This window comes from Diplotaxodon limnothrissa, linkage group LG20 (assembly GCF_057381915.1).
Source record: "Diplotaxodon limnothrissa isolate DT_005_m linkage group LG20, D_limnothrissa_male_GT1.1, whole genome shotgun sequence".
In the NCBI taxonomy this organism is placed as follows: Eukaryota; Metazoa; Chordata; class Actinopteri; order Cichliformes; family Cichlidae; genus Diplotaxodon; species Diplotaxodon limnothrissa.
Window position 1 is genome coordinate 35484461 of NC_140615.1, and position 20356 is coordinate 35504816.

General features: G+C 43.1%; 2 protein-coding genes across 2 annotated transcripts in view; both read left to right on the forward strand.

Annotated features, from left to right (window-relative positions):
* The first annotated feature begins 8908 nt into the window (after positions 1 to 8908).
* Positions 8909 to 13803, forward strand: LOC146611376 (uncharacterized). The gene is made up of 10 exons (XM_085345485.1): positions 8909 to 9180; positions 10054 to 10227; positions 10308 to 10465; positions 10571 to 10769; positions 10869 to 10965; positions 11047 to 11218; positions 11489 to 11541; positions 11649 to 11775; positions 13141 to 13331; positions 13762 to 13803. Exons 1-10 carry the CDS (start codon positions 8909 to 8911, stop codon positions 13801 to 13803), a joined length of 1485 nt encoding a protein of 494 aa, XP_085201611.1.
* A 1756-nt stretch (positions 13804 to 15559) lies between these two features.
* fgd1 (FYVE, RhoGEF and PH domain containing 1) overlaps positions 15560 to 20356 on the forward strand; it is a 40263-nt gene continuing 35466 nt past the window's right edge. The window contains exon 1 of the mRNA XM_085344061.1: positions 15560 to 16448. Coding sequence (XP_085200187.1) covers positions 16304 to 16448 — 145 coding nt within the window. The 5' untranslated portion in view covers positions 15560 to 16303. The remainder of the gene's footprint in view (positions 16449 to 20356) is intronic.

Consider the following 20356-nt stretch of genomic DNA (forward strand, 5'->3'; position numbering starts at 1 on the left):
TTTTTTTTATTTAGTATTTTGATAGTTTATTGTTTTGTCTCTGTTATACAGCTTTAAAGTCTGATATTATTGACTGACAGTCCCTTACTCATCGCTGTGCTGCTGACTGACAGTCCCTGACTTTTAACCTGCTCTTAACTCCTCCTGTTGACTGACTGTCCCTTACTGAAACTAGTCCTCGACTGAAAGCCTCAGAGATGATGTGAGGCGGCGGTTTGCACCTTAAACTGGTTTCTCGGAAATCTCATCATTTGTTTTCGTCCCCATTTTCCATTAAGCTAACAATAAACGGAGAGGGGGCACTAATGTTTTCCATCCATTTTCAGAATGCCTCCTACAAGTAGTGAATCTAATCTGTGAGTATTTATACCCAATTCGTGACTGTACTCGGCCATGATTTTGAGTCATTCTGAATACCGTCTAAAATGTCTGAACAGTGTGAGGAGTTCTTGATTCCTCTTAGCAGAGTCAGTTGCTTGGCGAAAAAAAAAAGCCTCCTCATTGGTTTTTCCAAGTATGTCCAACAGTATGTTCTTCCAGGTATGTTCTTCCAGGATGAATCTGTTTTCTGTAGTCTTTTGTTTCCAAAGGAAGCACTTTTAATGTCAAACCAAACCCACTTTCACAGTAGCTTTATTTTAGTTTTTAGTCTTAATGAAAGAGTGGGAAATTACTTATTTTTATTGTGTCTTCGTGTTGAATATCTGGAACAGTTTGCACTCCTCCAGTTTGTACAATCAACCGCCTGCATGTCGCTCGGAGACCCTGCAGGCCTTCAACCAGAGCGCACCTACGCAGAGGTCAACCCTGCCAGGTTTTACTGTCGTCTAAAACCTGGACTGAGGTCTGGTTCAGTTTCACGTGGGTGTAGTTGTGCCGAAGATGGGCAGAGCTGTTCATTGAGCTGAAATCTTAGCTGTAAGTCTGCAAATTCATTTCTGAGAGTGATTCAGAGGGCGCTTAGGGGGACTTGAACTTAGTGAAGTTAGGTCCACGATGACCTCTGGTCGTTTGATCTGCAAAACAGAAGCAAAGAGAAAAAATGTGGTACAAATAAGAGCCGCATTTATTTAACTTATATTTCCAGAGGTACTCTATATTTATTCCTTTATTTCTTTTCCTAACACTCTTGTGCTGCCAGTCTTGTTATCAGTAGACGGCTATGTTTCCAAATGCTGGGCGCATGTCACATCAGAGCTACTCTACTTAACGGTTTCTAACTTACAGAAATGTTGGAAAAACTGGGAAACTCAGCTTTACCAAAAGCTCAGATAGATCTGACTAAGCCCTAATAAGGAGATGTGATAGCAAAATCAAACACTAGGCAGCCTGCTGATAAAAGTGTTGAACAAATATATATTTCTAACTCTCCAACAGTAGTAAAACAACCTCATTCTGAGTTATCAATGTCCCTGAAAAGCAGCTACTCTATGTTTTTATCAAACAGCTGCTGGGCTGTCTGAGCTTCTCTGGAGAAATTTAACCTTTGAGTTCTGCTGCTGTTTATTGAGTCTGCAGTAAGGATCATACTCAGACATCTGATGATATGAACACTCACAATCCGTAAACATGAACAAGGTTTAGGCTCAGATAAACTTCTTTCAAGGAAGTAAAATGTTGCTTCAGACTGCTGGTTTTCTGCAAAGATAAGACAGATTAGTCCGCTGACATGGCAGCAGCTGTGAAAAAAGTCATGACAAGGTTACATCCCTGCTGCGTTCACATCTCAGTTTCAGTTCAGTTCCGTTTTATTTATGTAGCAACACTTAAGGCACTTTATATTGTAAGGCAGATGTTACGAAGAGAACCTCAACGAGTTGATGATCCCTTCAAATGAGCAGCTGTGGAAGAAGAAAAACTAAATTTTAATATGAAGAGACCTCCAGCAGAAACCAGGCTCAGGGAAGGACAGCTGTGATTGGTTGGGGGTCAAGGTGAAAGAGAAGAACAGCTTTATCAAAAAGTTTTCAACCTTTTCCATCACTGTGCAGGATGAAGCCTGCATTACTGGCGCGCACACAGATTCTGGCAGCAAAAAATACATTATTTCCTCTGTTTATGACGTTGCTTGAACACTACTCTGATGCCCCCATTGAACCAGGCATCAGTGTTGTTTAAACAAACCGTTACCGACAGTTTCACCTTAAAGAAAGCGTGCTGATTTTTACATGCGGGACAGATAACTGTCAGATGACTAAGACTGATTGGTTGCATTCCCTCAGGGGTTGGCCAACCACAAATGTTAAGCAATCTGAGCCTCACTCCAGAGTTTCTTAACTTTCAGAAAGTACTACACCATGAGCAGAGACCTTTTAAGTTCTCTGGAACCTAATTTAGACCCTGGAGTCTTTTTGAAGGATCCTAGCAGTATAGAAAAAAGTCAAATTTTCCATCCTTACTTTCTACTGTCACAACTGAACCAGGCGCCTCGTTTTCCAAGCACAGACTGCATAAAAGAAGGACGGTGCTGCCCAGTCTGAAAAGTGGAACCATTATGAAAGTGCCTTAAATCTGTGTTCTTACTAATGGCCAGAACTCCAAGTCCTAATGTTTAGAGGCCAGTGAGGTGACCCTACTTCTCACTTCATTGATGTCCTCAGTAAGCACTTTCCTGATGAGGTTATGCTCTCAGTTGCAACTTTGAAGTTTTCCTCAACATACCATGATTTTGTAAATTGGTTTCCCTCTCATATAAATAAATAGTATGAAGGGAATGCTTTAGCTCGTGGCTACCGTATCATTGACCAGCCACGAGTCTACCACCCACCTTCCTGGACCTTCTGCCATGGTTCAGGGTTGGTGAATTGATCCCAGGCCTCGTATCCCTGGCAAAAACACTGTAATCCAGAGTTGGTTTTGATGGCAGGCAAGCACTTTGTAGATGAGTATGTGAATGTGTGAATGACAAGCAGATTGTAAGCCGTTTTCTAGACCTGCTAAGGTTGAAAGGCGCCAAATAAGTGCACATAAGCTTCTTCCGAATCTGGACTCTTCTGGCACCACAATGCCAAACCCAAGGCTTCGCAGACCGGCACTGACTATGATCTCTTCTTTTGTACAGTCTGTGTTTACTGGAGGCATTCAAAACATCAGACTTGGGTAAAACGCGTGATCTGATCGGGACCTGACTATTGATTGAGCATTAGCAGCTGAGGAGCAGCACAAACGCTTCCATTTTTCTCTTAACTCTGAAGTTTTAGTCTCCTCCTCGCCTTAAAACATAACCAAATGATCAAGGTTAATAATGAGCATGCTTGGATCCATTCAGAGACCTTTGGGTATTGGACATGTTGATATAAAAACTCACAGATGTAAAATTCCAACTCATTAAAAAGAACAAAGCAATCTGAATGCAAAAGTTAAAAAAGGCCAGGGGGACTAGGAAGAAGTTCATTTTTAAGTGTGCAGCTCTGAATTGTGACATGAAAATATAATAGGAAAAGTACAGCAGCAAAATAAGCAACAAAAACTTTAAAATCAGGACATAAAAGGAGACAAAATTATGTTAAAAAACAACAGTAATAAGAGAGGCTTGAATGAAAAGAAAAATATAGAACTGCATTTTTTTTTTTTTTGGGCAGGTTGTTGCCTTCACTGCGTTTCAGTAAGTTTAGCTGCTAACTTTTGCTTGTCTTTTTTTTTTAGCCCTGGAGGTTGCCGCTTGTTTGAAGCCTCCGTACTCTTTGTTTAAAGGTACTTGAAGAAAATTACTGTTTAGTTAATTTTTGAATGTTTCCAAAGTCTTTTATACTTGGATGAAGAGATACCAACTGAAGTAAAGAACAGGTGGTATTTTTGAGTAATGTCACAAGATTGTGCAGCAATGTAGCCTTTTTTTTTCTGTAAGTACGCAAGTTATATATATATATATATATATATATATATATATATATATATATATATATATATATATATATATATATATATATATATATATATATATATATATATATATATATATATATATAACATATTTGCTTCACACAGGTGGCCTAGAAAAGGGCAAAGCTTCCTTAAAAAAAAGGAGCGGCTAAAAAGAATTTAATGTTAAAACGCATAAATAAGCTACTTCTTCATTCACAGCAGTTATCTCTGCCTGTTTTACCTTCCTGACACAACCCCAAAGGGATTTGTGTCTCTTCCTCGAATCACACCAAGGATCTTTTGCTTAGAAGATCAATGTTTAAACAAATATACTATGGTTGTGAAAGCATCTCACCTGTAAGACGCTGCCTACCTGGTGATGAAAGGTTTCATAAAATTTTTAAACGGTAACTCCAAAAAGAACAGTTAACCCTATTTTGGAATTCATCAGGTTATATTTAAAAATTCAATATAAATTTTACTAGACTAGAAGAAGTTAAACAGAAAAGCATCTTAGAGCACACTCACTGTCAAAACACTGCCCCCTGGTGGTGCAAGCCTGAGTTAAATTATGCAAAGGGTAACTACAAAAAGTACCTTTAAAATGGAATCGAGGTGTTAACCCATTAACAGGATGGTGTGCGTCGTTATTGGTTCTAAAAATAAATTTATTCATGAAAATATAAATAAAACAAGCTGAAGGGTACAGAAAACAAACTTATGTGAACTAAAAGAGTAATTAAAACCGTGAGAATTATAAAGTATCTTCCTTTTTTTAGATCATCCTGAAACATCCTGTCAGGAAGCCCAATTTCTCTCATAACCCTTTCTCTTTGGGAATCTGAATGTCTTCGTCCTGGACAAAATAAACGTGCCTCGCTCTGTAAAGTCCTCGCGCTGTGACGAAGCCTCTGCGTAGGTGGCGCCACCCAGTCTGCCCAGAGCAGCGAACCCGTTTCCTTCACGCTGCTGCAGAAATCAAACGTCCCGCTGTAATTGGACTCACTCCACAGGACTCGACCCGGCACAAACTACAGTAACCAGCCACCATATTGCATGTTCCAGAGTTTAGTGCCTATAATATTGTGCGTCTTGCCAGAAGCCACCATGTCAGCCAAGCCATGTTGTGTTTCTAGATTAGTAGTGATGTGTGTGGTGACTTCATAGTTGCTAATATTGAGGATGAATATTCTGCTTTTATTCTGGTTGGAATTCAGTGGAAACTCCAATACACTGTCGCTGTAGACAAACTAGTTTTTACCTGTTTTCTTATTTTTCTTTCTAACTAAAAGCGTTTGTTGTCCCCTGATCTGTGTCGTCTCTTTGACTGCCTGAGCTTCTCTTTTTCACACAAACACCTCAGAGGACGAGGAGCCAATGGCTGAAACATCCTCATCTTCACAGTGGCTCTTGCAGGAGTGTCGATTATCCTATCACTCCAAAGAGCACATACAGGACATATCACATGTTAAACCTGAGAAATCTGGTAACAGCTTATTTTGAATTTGATGCCTTCACCTTGTGTTGCAACAATCTTCTTACTCGATTTTGGGTTTTAGCTGCTCACCAGTGAAGGACTTCCTTTCTTGTACTGTTTGCTTCATAACGCTGCAAAGCACCCAGACTACTTCCACTACACTAGTAATAATGCTGCTCAATAAGCTATTTAAAAAACATTTATTTATGTATTTCAGTTTAAAGAAGTAAGTTTTTAAAAATGAATTAACCATGTATTTACAAAACGTGATTAAAAATCCCAATGAGGACAACCACAAAACAAAAAGCTGTGAAAGTAACAATAATTCAGAGTCCTGGGTTGGAGCAACCTGTAACTCAACGCTTCCTTCAGCCGGCTCTTTGGTTGTATTTCTGACCCCCCTGCTCTGAAACTTTTACATGTCATTCAGCATTAACGGCGCCTTCACAGCTGTGTAAAACAAACACTTGGACCGTTAGATTATAGAACATAAACCTAAACATTTAGTTTTATTGCTGCACAGCAGCAGCTAAAAGGAGCCACGTGTGGAGCAGTCTATGTTTGTAGAGAAGACGAGCTTCTGATGTTTGAGACGTCGCAGTCTTCACCTGGAAGGTAAGAGTGACCGAGCAGAGCTGCGAGCCCGGATTCAGACCACCTGCTGACATCACGCCTCGTTAGATTCGGCTGTTTGCACAGTCTGTGATGTCACACTGTGCAACCTGAGAGACAAAGTTCAGGGAGCAAAAGCCCTGGCTTTTTCCGCCTAAAGAGCAAGATCTCCTCTGTCATCTGACCTTTGACCTGTGTCGATTGAGGGCCGTCTAAATCAAAAACAGCTTCTCTGTCATACATAGGAGTGACCTGAGATAAAGACAGCCGAGATTCGAGTTTATTAAAAGTTTTTAGTTACTTTAAAGAAATATAAAATATGCTTATAAAACTACGAGGGTTCGAATAAAACTACTTATAAACTCCCGAAGCATTTAATTAATACTTATACAGAAAATTAACCTTTAAATATCTGAGGTGTGATTTCAGTTTAACTACTGTAGATGTTTTCATTTCGAGGTTAGAGCGACTGGTTTAACGCTCATTCTTTCTGTCTTGTTTGTTTTTAAATGTCTCCAGTTCAGTCAGCAAACAGTAAAATAGTGCATAAGTGAGCATCAACCACATCATTTTCTGACTACTTTGAGTAAGCTTGCCTGGGCATGTGCAGCGATTTTGCAATCTTGGACTTTCCCTAATTTCTGTGATGTTCTGGCTTTTTGTCATCTGGGGACTTCCTCCGTCACCGGAGTCATGCTTGAGTCATGATTGCCCTCGTCTGTCCTCCTCATACTGAGTGACGCTCTCTGAGGATTGAGCTCTAATAGCTCACAGCTCCCCAATAAACATGTAATTTCATGTCCATTTACTTATGACTCTCAGGTTTCTCTCCACAAGTTCCTTCTTATTATTGCGATGCTGGACGTCGACATTACTCGTGACCAAAATTTAAAAGAACGAGATTAGTGTATTTACAAGTAACCTTCAGACTGCTCTAAACACAGTTTTTGTTTCCTATTCTTGTATACATGATAAAGAGATCGGAGAAGCCCCACCCACCTGCTGTGCAGACCTTCTGTTTGTGAGTGGCAGCCAAACAGAGTAAAGTTATCTTAAAGGGAGAGGAGACCAATTTACTGCATCACAGCCCAGAAAATAAACATAAATAAGGACCTTTTTAAAACTTTGGATCATGAAAAGCTGCTCCAGTAGAGTCCAAGAGCAAAAACATGAGTTTGAACACAAACTGTAAGCAGAAGTGTAGCCAGAATGGGGTCGGTGGCACAGTGGTCATGTCCCAATGGGACTCTTTTGGGCAGAACCTGGACAGCACCCATGGCTCCAGGCTGAGGTCTTGGACTTTTTCTTAATAAGTTTGCTTAAATCACCATCAGACTGACCTTGAGAGACCTTACCAAGCAAGCGCTGCCACGACAGCACAGCTCCTCATGCGCCATACCATTTATTTTTATTTTGTAGATATTGGAGATAATAAAATATAATAATAATCTCTATCTATGGTGCAGTAATATTATACATAAAGCTACAGAGCAGTGTGAATAATCAAATCATTTCATTTTACTCAAAGTAGTCACAAATCAGAACTTCTCCTGGTTGACTCCAAATTATCGCTATCCAACTGTTTTTCTGTTACTATCAATAACTCGTCAGTTTCAATCTGTTTGGCGTCATTCTTGACAGTACATTATCCTTTGACTCGCACATCAATGATGTCACTCGCTCAGCATATTTGCAACTCTGTTACATCAATCGCCTCCGCTCCTTCCTCACTCAGCATGCCGCTGTCATTCTCGTCCATGTAACTCACTCTTATTTGGCCTGCCACAAAAATCCATCAATAAGCTTCAACGTGTCCATAACTCTGCTGCCCGTATTATTACTAGGACTCCCTCTACCACCGCATCACCCCTACCCCCTATGGCTCCCAGTTAAACTTTACATTAATTTTAAAATACTTCTTTATACATTTAAGGCCATTCATTCTCTCTCCCCACCATACCTTTCTGATTTGGTACAGATCTCCATCCCATCCCGGTGCCTCAGATCCTCCTCGTCTTGTCTTCTTTCTGTTCCTTCTTTTCGTCTTACTACCATGGGGGGCAGGGCTTTTAGTCGCTCTGCCCCCTGACCTCGGAAACATCCCTTCATTCCCTCTTTTTAAGTCCACCCTCAAAACCCACCTGTTCAAGATGCCTACTCTATATAACTTCTCCATGCTCTTAAACTTTATTTTATTATTGTGTTTATTTCCTGTTTTTATGCCTGTCTTATTTGCTCTGTGCAGTGTCCTTGGGTGTTTTGAAAGGTAACTTTAAATAAAATGTATTATTATTATTATTTCAGCTACAACATTAAAGTAATATAGACATCAATTAATCAGTAATTGGGGGGGTCCTCAGTAACCCTAACCGGGCAGGGCGAAGTGGTCCAGCTTTTTCTTCATAGAGGGTCTTTTGAACCACACACAGAACCAGTTTACCTTGGAAGACGCCAAACAGAGAAACGATTGCAAACTTGTCCACCATGATAAAGTTTTGCTTCCCAGATGGGAATTTTTTATCAAATATTCTGAATTCCTGTGGAGGGAGCGGCGTTTACCTATTCTCGGTCCCCAACCCGTCCCACGGCATACGCCCCTGCATTAAGGACAATATTTCTGCTTCACGCAGTTGGATGTCCACACCACCAGGCCAGAGGGGTGATAACAAAAGTCCAATGCTTTCAGGTTGAGGGCTAAAATCGAACCCATGATGACGTGATGGTGTTGTGGGTGAGTTTCAGAGTACAAGAGTCTCATTGTTAAAGTTTAAATAAGTTGTGTACCAACAACACAAACTCTCACAAAGTGTACTCAAAATAAATAAAGGGCTTCGTCTGTTTGGATCAAAGGTAAACTGATCAGAAAACTCACATCTCGTGACCTCCCGTTAACCTCCATGCGGGTAAAAACCCCGCTCTCTTATTGGCTGATGGTCGACCTGCAGACAGGTGAGGATGGCAGCTCGTGCTGACATGCTGCTGCTGCTGCTGAGTGGTTCGGTTCTGCTCGGACTCTCCGCCGGTCCCGGACACTCCTCTTCCTCCTCGGCTCCGGATTCTGAGCGCGGCAGGATGGAGCTGCGGCGCGTGCGCACCCTCGCGGCTCAGTCCCGGTACGGAGAGTGTTGGGCGCGAGCTCTGGAGCACCTGGACGCGAGCTGCAGGGACTTGACGTCGGAGAGCCAGAGCTTGATCGCGCTGCGGTTCACCCACTGTCACCTGAGCAGGTAACAACTGGAAAAACAGGTGTTTCCTCGCGCTGCTGTCCTGCACTGCGAGCCTTTATTACATAATCCCGATCAAAATCATATTTTTGATTAGATTGCATTTAAAAGAAGCAGCTGGTGTTTGTAGCACTGCTATTTTCTGGGTTTGTATCTCCTATTCGCATTCGTTTACTTCCATCATGTGGCCGATTCAAGAGCTGCAGTACAGCTGGAAGAAAAAAAAACGAGGGAAATCCCAGAACCGCTTTTAAATATTCTAAATCTGTAAATATCCTAAATTTTTATTTCTTCCCAACAGGCTAAATTTCTCTGTAAAGGGGGAGTACATATGTACTTTGATATGTTTGGATCTTTAGTTTGGGGTTCCTGGGTTCACTCGCTACTTCAAATTGTTTTAAGGTGGAAGCCTAAACCTAAACCTCACCTCAGTGACTAACCCAACCACCACTATCATTTAAAGCTGAGGCATCAGTTTGCTCAAACCGTGGGTGTGTTACCAATGACCTGGCAGATGTTAAGAGGTAAACTTTTTCCTTTTATAAAGAAATCAGAGACGTCTGTGCCCCAAAGGCCACAACCACTTCAAAAAGTATACCCCCTTGTCTTTATTTTGATCTTCTATAACATCAGACATCAAAGTGCTTCACAGGTGATGAGTCTTTCATGAATGATCAGTTTGGACTCAAAGTTTCAGTTTGTCAGATGGCATCATCTCCTTTCCTCTGATAAAAGATAGTCCATTGTATCCTCTGCTAAAGGAAGTAATGTAGGAGGCATCGAGTCACCTTTCCTTACAGGTTTAAACCAGCTGTCATCATGGCTGCCTCGCAGATACTTCAGTTTAACCATAACCTGTGTCTGTCCATCTGTCAGCTCAGGCAGGGATTTCCCAGCATGCCCTGAGGGGTCAGAGGTCAGCAGATGTACAGCTGGCATGGACACAGTGGCGTTTAACAGCTACACAGAGTTCTTCACACACACTCACTCCATGTGCCACTTCCTGCAGTCTGAGGCCTGGCAGCGCCAAGCAGAAAACACCATTTACAGGTGAGCAAGCACAGATGACATCATGCTGAGGTGAGGAAGTGCATGTGTGTGTGTAACAGATGTGTGTGCGTGTGTGTCAGGCTGACTGAGAGCTCGGCAGGTGTAGCCGAGCAGCTTCAGTCCACCAGGCTGATGGCTGAGGACCTGATCGAGGCCCAGAGTGCTGCCTTGCAGGCGCAGAAGGCGATCCTGTCCAATGGCGAGGAGCTCAGAGTCACACTCAGAGACTCAACACGGGGTAAACGCACACTGATGGCCTGAGACACACAGACACCTCTTCGAAATGTTTCAAGCACCTGAAAGACTCACTTCCTCCGCCTCTCTCCACCTGTCCCCTGCTCAGGTCTGCGGTCGGTGTTCTCAGAGCTCAGCAGCACCTCGAGGGAGCAGCAGGTGGCGCTGTCCGAACTCTTCAACAGAGTTTCCTTTTTGCAGAGTTTCCTTCTGATGGAAACTCGCAGCCTGAGCTCCTGCTGCTACAACGCCGCTGCCCTCTGCACCTCCTTCCTCATCACCTCCACCCCACGCTCCTCCAGAGCCAGGTAACGCCACCTCCCTTCCCCGCCTTTGCACAGAGCTGGGTTTTAACGTGTAACTGATAGTGTGTGTGTGTGTGTGTGTGTGTGTGTGTGTGTGTTTAGGTTGGTGTTGTTGAGTTTAGTATGTTTGAATTTCTACCTGGAGAGAAAGATCTACCAGTTTGTGCTGAGCTCTGATAATCCTGAGCACCAACACATGGTCAGTATGCTCACCTGAGCTTCACCTGATGCTTTAACCTTTGACATGATGCACACATTCATCACTCTTTCCTGCGTTCAGGAGCTGCTCACTGTGTACGTGAGTGCGTTGAGGCGATTCATGGTGTGTGTTGGAGTGTGTGTTCTGCTGGTGGTGTGTGTGCGCTACAGGGACCCGGTGCAGCAGAGTCTGCAGGTGCTGCAGCAGCTCAGAGAGACTCAGAGGAGCCTGCAGGAGGCGCTGCAGCATGCAGGTGAGTTCAGCCAGCAGGCAGACACTTGGGAAAACTGTAGACTGTATACAAAAGATGGAAGTAGGCACTATGAAGGCCACCCAGGTTATTTCTGTGATTTCTTTATGAATGCATAACGGGACGTTGAGATCCAAAAAAGCCAACATGGTGGTGCTCGATTAGCTGTTGGTGGTGTCACAGTGGATGTCTTCAACTGGTTGGAGGTTTTCATAGATTCCAGTGAGTTTGATTGGCGCAGATAATTTACTGAAGAGAAAACTTTGTCTGCAGAGAGTTTAGGGGAGCGACGGAGGACGGCAGAGGACGATCAGCTTCCTGTGAAGGTGAGAACATCAGGAGACAGTTCAGGTGTACACGCCTGCAAACAGAGGAGAGGTTACGCTCTGAGTCCGTTCCACTGGTTCCAGATCAGCTGTGTCGTGTTTTCCAGATGAGATCAGAGAGCAGAAGAAGAGAGGAGATGCTGAGGAGGAAGGAGGAAAGAAGAGAAGAGGAAGACAGGGAGGACATATATCCCACCACCGGTGGCTCAGACCCATCGAACCTCTCGCACTTCGGTCAGTAGTTGTTGATCCATCCATCCATCCATCCATCCATCCATCCATCCATCCATCCATCCATCCATCCATCCATCCATCTGCCAAAGGGCGAGAAAGTTGTCTTTGTCTGTGTTGTGTCAGGACTGAATCTGATTGCAGTTGGATTTGCAGTCTGCACACTCACAGAGGAAGGAAAATGGTTAATAAGTTCCGACTTTGTTCTTGGCCATTGTAGCATTGGTTCAGGCTCAGCTGATACACATCCAGCTGGCAGACGTCACATAAAGTGTGCCATTTAAGCTCCTCTGCAATCCTTCTGGTTTGCAAATACTGATGCAACAAAAGAATAAAATAACTCTAGTGTCACTGTAACGTGTACAGTGAAATTAAGTGCAATCAGGAGCGCAATGATCACTCGCAGCAATAATAAAAATGGTGTATAAATGATATTAAACTATATAAGCGATAAAGACAAAGGAGACAAACTATCTTTCTCCATTCTCCCAAATTACACAACTCGTTTAGTGCAAAGAGCACATTCATGAGGACACTTCAACACTGTCTGATGCTAACAGTGAGATTGATCCTTTATCATGTTATTATGTTGAATTTGTGTTTTTCCGACAGCAGTAACTACGCAGGTTCCTCCAGAGTAGCGAGAGGACGTCCAGTGTCAATGATGTCCCTTTTTCTGTCCCACGGGAAAAGCACACACAGAACAGTATGTTTTAAATCTCTCGGACTCTGGAAGATGTAGCGTCTCTGCGATGCCTTCTTAAACAGCTCTGTGGTGTTTCTGGCCCAGCTCAGGTCGTCCTTGATCTAAACTCCCAGAAACTGGAAGTCTGTGACCCTCTCCACGGAGTTCCTGCTCGTTATTAAAGGCTTAATTATTGATTTATTTCATCCTGAAGTCGATGATCAGCTCTTTTGCCTGGGAGGTGTTCAGGAGCAAGTTGTTATCTCTGCACCACTGACTCTGTCTTCTGTTTATATCAAGAACAAAACTACTCGATTTATTAGCTGTTTGAAGTTGCGCTGTGGCTGTTGTGGCTCTTTGGTGTTGAAGCTTCTGTGTCTAAAACAGTGATGCGGGTGTGGATGTGCCTAAAACCATCCTTCTTGATGACCAGCAGGGGGCGAAATAACTCAGAAGTTGTATTGAAGTCTGTGTGAAAGTGAACCTAGAGTCAGTTTAAGCTGAGTTTATCGTAACTGCTTTTGGTGTTACGTATGTCAGCTGTGACATCTCAATAATCTATAATTAAAGAGTTAGTTTAGTCAATTAGCTTCAAACTTAAACAGTTTGAGTTTAATTAGCGAGATGCAGATGTGGCACAGCTGTCCACATGGTTTCTTCTTCTACGTCTTTTTGTGCTGCAGGTTGGAGCAGCGACAGCATCCTCAGCAGCACCGAGAACGCCTCATCAGCCGACTCCACCCTCAGGAACGGTTCCCACAACGCCTCAGTGCGTCAGAGTCCAGGCAGGCGTCCTCGTCGCTCATCCTCTCGCCGTCCTCGGTCTCCCCCCTCCTCCCCGCTGGTGTACAGCATCCTGGTGGAGGACAAACAGGTAGGGAGGGCTGATTATCGAGTATTGATCTGTAGGGTTAAACAACCAAAATTCTTCAAAGCTAAATATTGATTCTGTAAACCCGGAAACTCACAGAGGCAAACACGGACTGGGAAATATCGACGAGCTGTGAATCTGATCGATTAGAAACCAGAGTTTATGTCGCGTTTTATTTTCTCTTAAACATGACATCAACTATCAGAATATTATGTTCACGTTCTGTGGGCCTGATTTGACTATTCTTATTCATTTTTTGATGTTTAGTGTTTTTACATTTTCTTTGGAAAAACATTTTGTTTTTGGACATTTTAGGAATATTGTGTGATGTAAACATTAGAAACATGATTTCCCTCCTTGTTGTGATGCTGACCTCTGCTCTCGCGTCTCTTCTCCTGTCCGTCCTCCTCTTCATCACCACCCTGATGTTCAGCCTCGTTACAGCCTGAGGAGCAGAAGGTCGGACATTCACTGACTCATCATTTATGTTCTCATTTTTCTACTGGAAACATAATTTTACTTTTTTGTTTTTGTCTGTTTTCGTAAATTTAAATAAAATGTTTTTAGATTTAAAACAAAAAAACATCTCAAAGTGATGAGATGTAAAATGTCTGTTTTTGAAATGTTTTCTGAGATGAAGCTGATTGGAGTTTACGGCACACACGTTGTTTTTTGTTTTAGTGCATGTAAAAAATTGGCAAAGGTAGTTTCTGGTACGAAGGTTGTGTTGAACTTCAGAGTTTTGATAAACTCACATGTTGTGTCCCAAATCACATACTTTGTTACTTGTATTCACCGCTCTGAGTGCTTAAGTGCATCCAAACTGTCAAGTATGGCTACAGTTGCAGGAGCAACGGTCTAAGCTGAGGAGCCGAGACCTCGCTCCTCCCAGCCGTCTCCTCCAGCTCGTCTGAGGGGACAGTGAGGTGTTCACAAGGCAGCCGAGAGATCTAATCTCTCAGCGCATCCTGGGTCCGCAACAGAGACACCTCACCCCCCGATCCCCATTAGGACATGTCTGGAATACCTCACCTGGGTGGCGCCTCGGAGGATTCTCAAACCACCTCATCTGGCTGCTGGCAGCTCTACTCTTCCTCTCCTGAACGAGCTCCTCATCTAGTCTCTAAGGTAGATGAGAGGGAAATCCACAGCTTTGTGATACTGCACTCATAACAGTAAAAAAACACTTGGTGTGGAGTGCAGTACCTTAGCCAACATGGTAAACCGGCAGAAACAGAAGCAATTTTCATCTGGTAATACCAAACCAGCCAAGAGATGATCTCTTCAGTGTGTCCTGGCTGTGTGTCATTCACACGCTGCACCAGCATCCATACAGAGACACAGTAACAGCTACTGTTGGTCACACAAGAGAACCCCTGACATTACCCGGGCATAGTTTAGAGTGAATGGACATCATAGGGTGATCCACTTTCTTCTGGCAATTTTCATGGAGATGGTCAGTGGTTTGACTCCACATGCACGACACTGATGATGAAACCCATGTGTGTGCATGATGGGTAAAAAGCACTTAAAGCTTCAAGTTCCCAGTTAAGAGTCCAAAAAGACCAGATTCAGTCCTTTCAAGTGACGGGAGCTAAAACAGAGGCTTTCAGACGGAGCATGAGAAAAGAGGCCAGAGCAGCATATGCTGCGGAAAGCTGATCAAGCAAAATAATAAGCAGGATATTTAAATATGTCAGCATGTCCCACCAGGTGGCAGCAGATCTTTGCTCTGCCTGAAGAAAATGTTTTGACATGTTGGGAGTCTGCTCCCGTCTGTGGACGGATCTTAAAACCACTGAAATGTGACCTTTGTTACGATCTCAGACTGAGGCTCCGAGCGCAGCAGGGACATGTGGAATGAAGGGTTGGAGCCCCCTGGTGGTTGAAAGCTGCTGCTCACATCATCCTGAAACTTGAATCTGTGCTTCTGTTAGAAAGAGAAAAAGCAGAGTCATGAGTGGTGGAGAGTAAGTGGAGCTCAGACTCTGGTGTTGGTAAAGGGGAAAAATTTAAAATATCCTGCTGGAATTTTTCTCCAAAGTTTTCCTTTTGCTTCAAATTTCAGCCTCAGAAAACAGAGAAAATGAGAACCAGACCACAGGGAGAGGAGAGAGGGAGGAGGGGAGCTGCTCTGGGATCAGATGTCTGGACGGAGGAGGAGGAGGAGGAGTTGTGGTGTCGGTCTGCAGCTCAGATCAGACTTTCACACAAAAGCCTGGAGCTGCCGAGAGACGGCCAACCGACAGCCAGTCTGTCTGTCTGTCTGTTTGGACAAACTGACGCTGAAGAGAAAGAGCAAAAAGTCTTCAGAGGGAGTCAAACCGAAGCAGCAGGAGGAGCAGAAATCAGAAAAAGTGGAGGCACTCGAGCAGGAGGAGAGCTGAGTCTGCACATTCTGCTCTAAAGCTCCTACAGACGTGTTTGATTTCAGGTTTCTGGATCCTCAAAAGTTGTTCCTCAGCTTTATCTCGGAGGAGCTGGACTGACAGAAACCCTCAGTCGGCACACCCGGGGAAGGTTTTTAATCTGAAAACCACATCAGCCGGATTCCTCTGATTGTTTCTGCGGATACGTGACGTGGAGATGGAGGCACGGAGACTGGTAACGTTTAGATTCCTGAAAGAGTGACAAAGAGGAAAAGATGGGAGCGAGAGGGGGAGGATGAAGGAGGGTGAGACATTTTTGACCTCCACATGGCTTCAGCCAGAGAGTGAACCACCAGAGAGTCGCAGCTGAAGTTCATTTTCCTGAATGGAGAAAAGAGTGAAGCAGATAACCGATGCCGAGTGCGCCTGTGTGGATTTCTCTGAGAGCAAAACTGACTCTGAACAAGCAGAAAGTGACTGATTCAAAAACAAACACTCATATTTTAAAATAAAAAGAGAAAAGAGAAGGAAAAATCTCATGAGTGGAGAATGAACTGAATAAACCCTGACCTGCGTACAGGTGTGCAGTGACGTACCTGTGCAGGCATGCAGCTGAACCGACCTCGCAGCACTCTGCTCAGCCTCCCTGCGCCTCCTGCTCCCTCCTTCTCCAGTCAGTTCAGCACCATGAGGTTCTCCTACCACCTCAACACGCCACCACATGGCAGCCGCAGCGCCACCTGCAGGACAGGTGAGTGCACTGCAGCTTTTGTGTATTTGTTTAAAGGCACTTACTGTGAATGTATGTGTTTTTAAAATGTTTGAAAGCTTCCAGATTTAACCACAGCTCTGTCTGCATGTTGTGTTATTGAGCAATGAGCTGAAGTTAAACTAGGGCTGGGCTGTACTTTCATGTAATGCCAGACTGTACCACAAGATGGTGCAGCGATTCACCATAACCTTTATAGGTGAGTCATCATAAACATTGTTTAAAGTGGCAGCGTGGGAAATGCCAAAGCCTCTTAAGGAAATGGAGGAAAAAGTAAAAAGAAATGTCAAAAGAATAGAAGGGGGGGAAAAAACAACACATCTGTAAACACATCTGGTAAAATGCTGCCCCCTGGAGGTTAATCTTATTTGACGCATTCTGCAGAGGGTAATTACAAAAAGTGCCTTTAACTCAGCAGAAATTGCACATTTTTATAGGGATGGTGTCAGCAGCTGGTTCCGAGAAGATAAAATATCTGGAATTTTTAAAGTGCTGTGCAGAAGTCTTGCGTCGGCCTCATTTCTTCACATTTTGCTTCCAGTGAGCCAAAATTTCTTCCTTGTAGTTTAAAAAAAGTGGTTCTGAACAGTACTTCTCCAGGCTTTCTGAAAGTATTTAAAACTTTTTCCTTTGGACTTTCTCAGTTATTTGCAGTCGGATCCTTGTACCTGACCAGTTTCAGAGGCTGTTTGTTTGTGGAACCACTTAACACTGACCTGTGACTCATTCAAGCATAAAAAGTCACCAATTCAATGGACGAACCAGTGATGTGTCTACACATCAGCATTGTTGGGATCATTACTCAAGCCATTATACATTACTTATTACTTTTCTTAAAAGTAATGCAGTACTTTAATTACTCACTGGGGAAAGTAATTTGTTACATTACTTTCCAGTTTCTCCGTAAAATGACCTGAATTGTGTCATAATCAGCACTTAACAATATAAACCTTTGGCTGCCGTCACGTGTCCTAATAAGGACACGCATAAGCGCTTCCTCTTAGTATTTAGGTATGAACGCAAAGCAAAGATGAAAACCTTCACAAAGAAACTTAGATGAGATCGCCATGGTGATTCTCCTGTAGAAACATTAACAGGTACAAACAGACTCTGCAGACTGACTCCTCATCAGTTTGTTACCTGTTGAAGTTCAGGGTCTGGCTCCAGCACATTACACCAAATTCTGGAAATTTTTTAAATATTTTTCTCTGCCTGTCACAAGAACACAGTTTGTTTGCATTTCTTTAGTTACATTTATTAAAAAAACCCCCAAAGATAACACATCTGAGAGGCACAAAATAATATTTTTGCACCAACAAGGTGATTCACAAAGCGCTAAATTACCACGGCGTCCTTAGTGTTTGGTGGGGCTTCTGCTCCTGAGATGACCATATTAGGTATATGTCATCTCTGTGACATCACACAGGTCTGCCGTCAGAAGCCTGAGTGTTTGTCTCTTTGTCATTTAAACTTGAGCCATGGCTGTAGAGACTCACTGAATGGCCACTGAAAGCGGGATGAGTTTATTTAACCTTCATCGCTGCTGCCCGCAGTGAAAGTTACAGTCATGGTGGTGATTGGTGCGATGCTGCGGCTGGTCTCTGCAGCTCCATGTCCTGCCTCTACTTTCATTTTTCTGCTCGTCTGTTTAAACAAACAGAAACATAAAAGCTCTAATCTCTGAGCAGCAAAAGTATGACAGTTTGCTTTTATTTTAAACATAAAGCAGCACACTCTGAAAGCCGTCACAATTAAATATCCATCATATGTTGTAGATCATCCATCCATCCATCTATTTTCTGCCATTTATCTGGGTACGGGCAGCAGTCTAATGGGGAAGCCCAGACTTCCTTCACCCCTGCCACCTCTTCCAGCTCATCCGGTGGGACACAGAGTTATTCCCAAACCAGCAGAGAGACATAATCTCTCCAGCATGTCCTGGGTCTGCCCCAGCCTCCATGTGGGAGGCGTCCAGGAACTAGCTTATATTCTGTGCAGTTATACTGTCCTGCAGCTGGTGCAACATTTATAGTTCAGTATTTTTATTTTATACTTATCTGTGTTTTCCTTGTCATGCACCATGTGAAGTTTTTCGGACAGTCTCGCAACAGAATCTGTTTCTGCATACGAATCTTCATGTATCTGGTCTGATATGAGCTGATTAACAATATTCTGGGTTAGGCATAGAGCTGGGCGATAGAACGATAACGATATGTATCGCGATATAACTTTTACTCGATAGAGAAATTAAGCTATCGCGATAGACCTCGCCGCTCTTGTTCTCTTAAAAAAAAAAAAAAAAAGGTCAGCCGATCCAAATTCAGTAGCACAGAGCCGAACCAATCACAGCCGCAGCGTCACGTCGCGTGACTTGTTACGTACAGCACAAGTGCCAAGCCGCACGTGTGTTTGTTTGGGAAGCAGCCAGCGGGTAATGGAGCCAGCGCGTAATGGAGGAAATGAGTGTGCCGACTAGAAAAATCAACCGAGCGTGACCGAAGAGAAAACAGATGATGGTTCCAATGCCGGAGAGATTGTCGAACGGAAGAGCCATAGAAGTTCCGTAGTGTGAAGGTATTTCGGCTATTTCAAGTCTGACAAAAAACAGAGTAGCGCGCACTGTAAATTGTGCCGAAAGCAAGTCTGGAAATACAATAAACTGGTGCATGCGTCACACTGTGCGCCACGTTATTGTTTCGGTGAAATGAATTTCTACAATACTGTTACTGTTAATTCTACTCTCTGCAGTGTTTAAATGCTTACATATACACACAGTTACTGTCCCTCCACACATACGACTCTGTTCTGCTTCTATGCCCCAGCTTTGTTTACTTTTTCCCACCGAGGCTTCTAGACTTCTGATTGGCCAACATTTCTGCACGGTTAGGAATCTAGCTCCACCTGCTGCTTTGGCATGTTCATAGCAGCGTTTTCCTTCATTTCTGCCTTTACGTGTGGACGGGATTATTTTTTTAAAACGAAAACGGAAAATCTCAGTTTTCAAAAATACCCGTGTACGCGTGGACGTAGCCTCAGTCTCTGACTGGAAGCGCTAATTCGTCATTCGGCTTTTGTCAGACTAAAGTAACTGTTAAAACTGTTTGAAAAGCTAAGCTATACAACAAGGAGAGATTGAGAATTTCCTTTTAGTTCTCAGTTTATTTGATACTGACAAAAGTTAGTCAGTTTTGTCTGTTCTTCTGTAAAACAAACTAAGATTTATTTTTAGAATTAATACTTTATTTCTAAGTGGAATTGACAATTTAGTCTGTTTCATTTGTTCTATTTTGAAACTTAAACGCTTTAGCGGCTGTCTTTTGTGTAGTTTGCAATATTTGCCTTTATTTATCTGAAAAAGTCTCATGTTCCTTAAGTACATCTACCCTGTTGAACTTATTATGGGAAATAAATATTTAAAAACAAGCTGCTGATTATTTCACATTTTACTTGTGAGCAACGGCACATTTAAATCTTACGATATAAGCCAAATAACTATATTTGTGATAGATATCGTTATCGCCTGAAATGAAAAAAACATATCGTGATATGAAAAAATCTCATATCGCCCAGCTCTAGTTAGGCATTAAACCCACGTGGTTAGGTTAGAGAAATATCATGTTTTGGGTTAAAATACAACTGTTGCCACACTATGCAAAGCGATCCGTATCCAGTGAGCCGCTCTGCACTCTCTGGCGGGTCGTTCTGGTGCCCAGACCGCACAGCCTGAGAGAGGGGGTCTCTCTCAGGCTGTGTTTGCTTTGCTGCCTCGTTATCTGGGAGCTGATTTGATTGTATTATTGATTGTTTGCTTTATGAAACTTGCCCACGAACAACCGACCAAAGCAGCATGTGGTTCGTGCTCAGGTCTTTGGGATTCCAGAGGTTTGTGG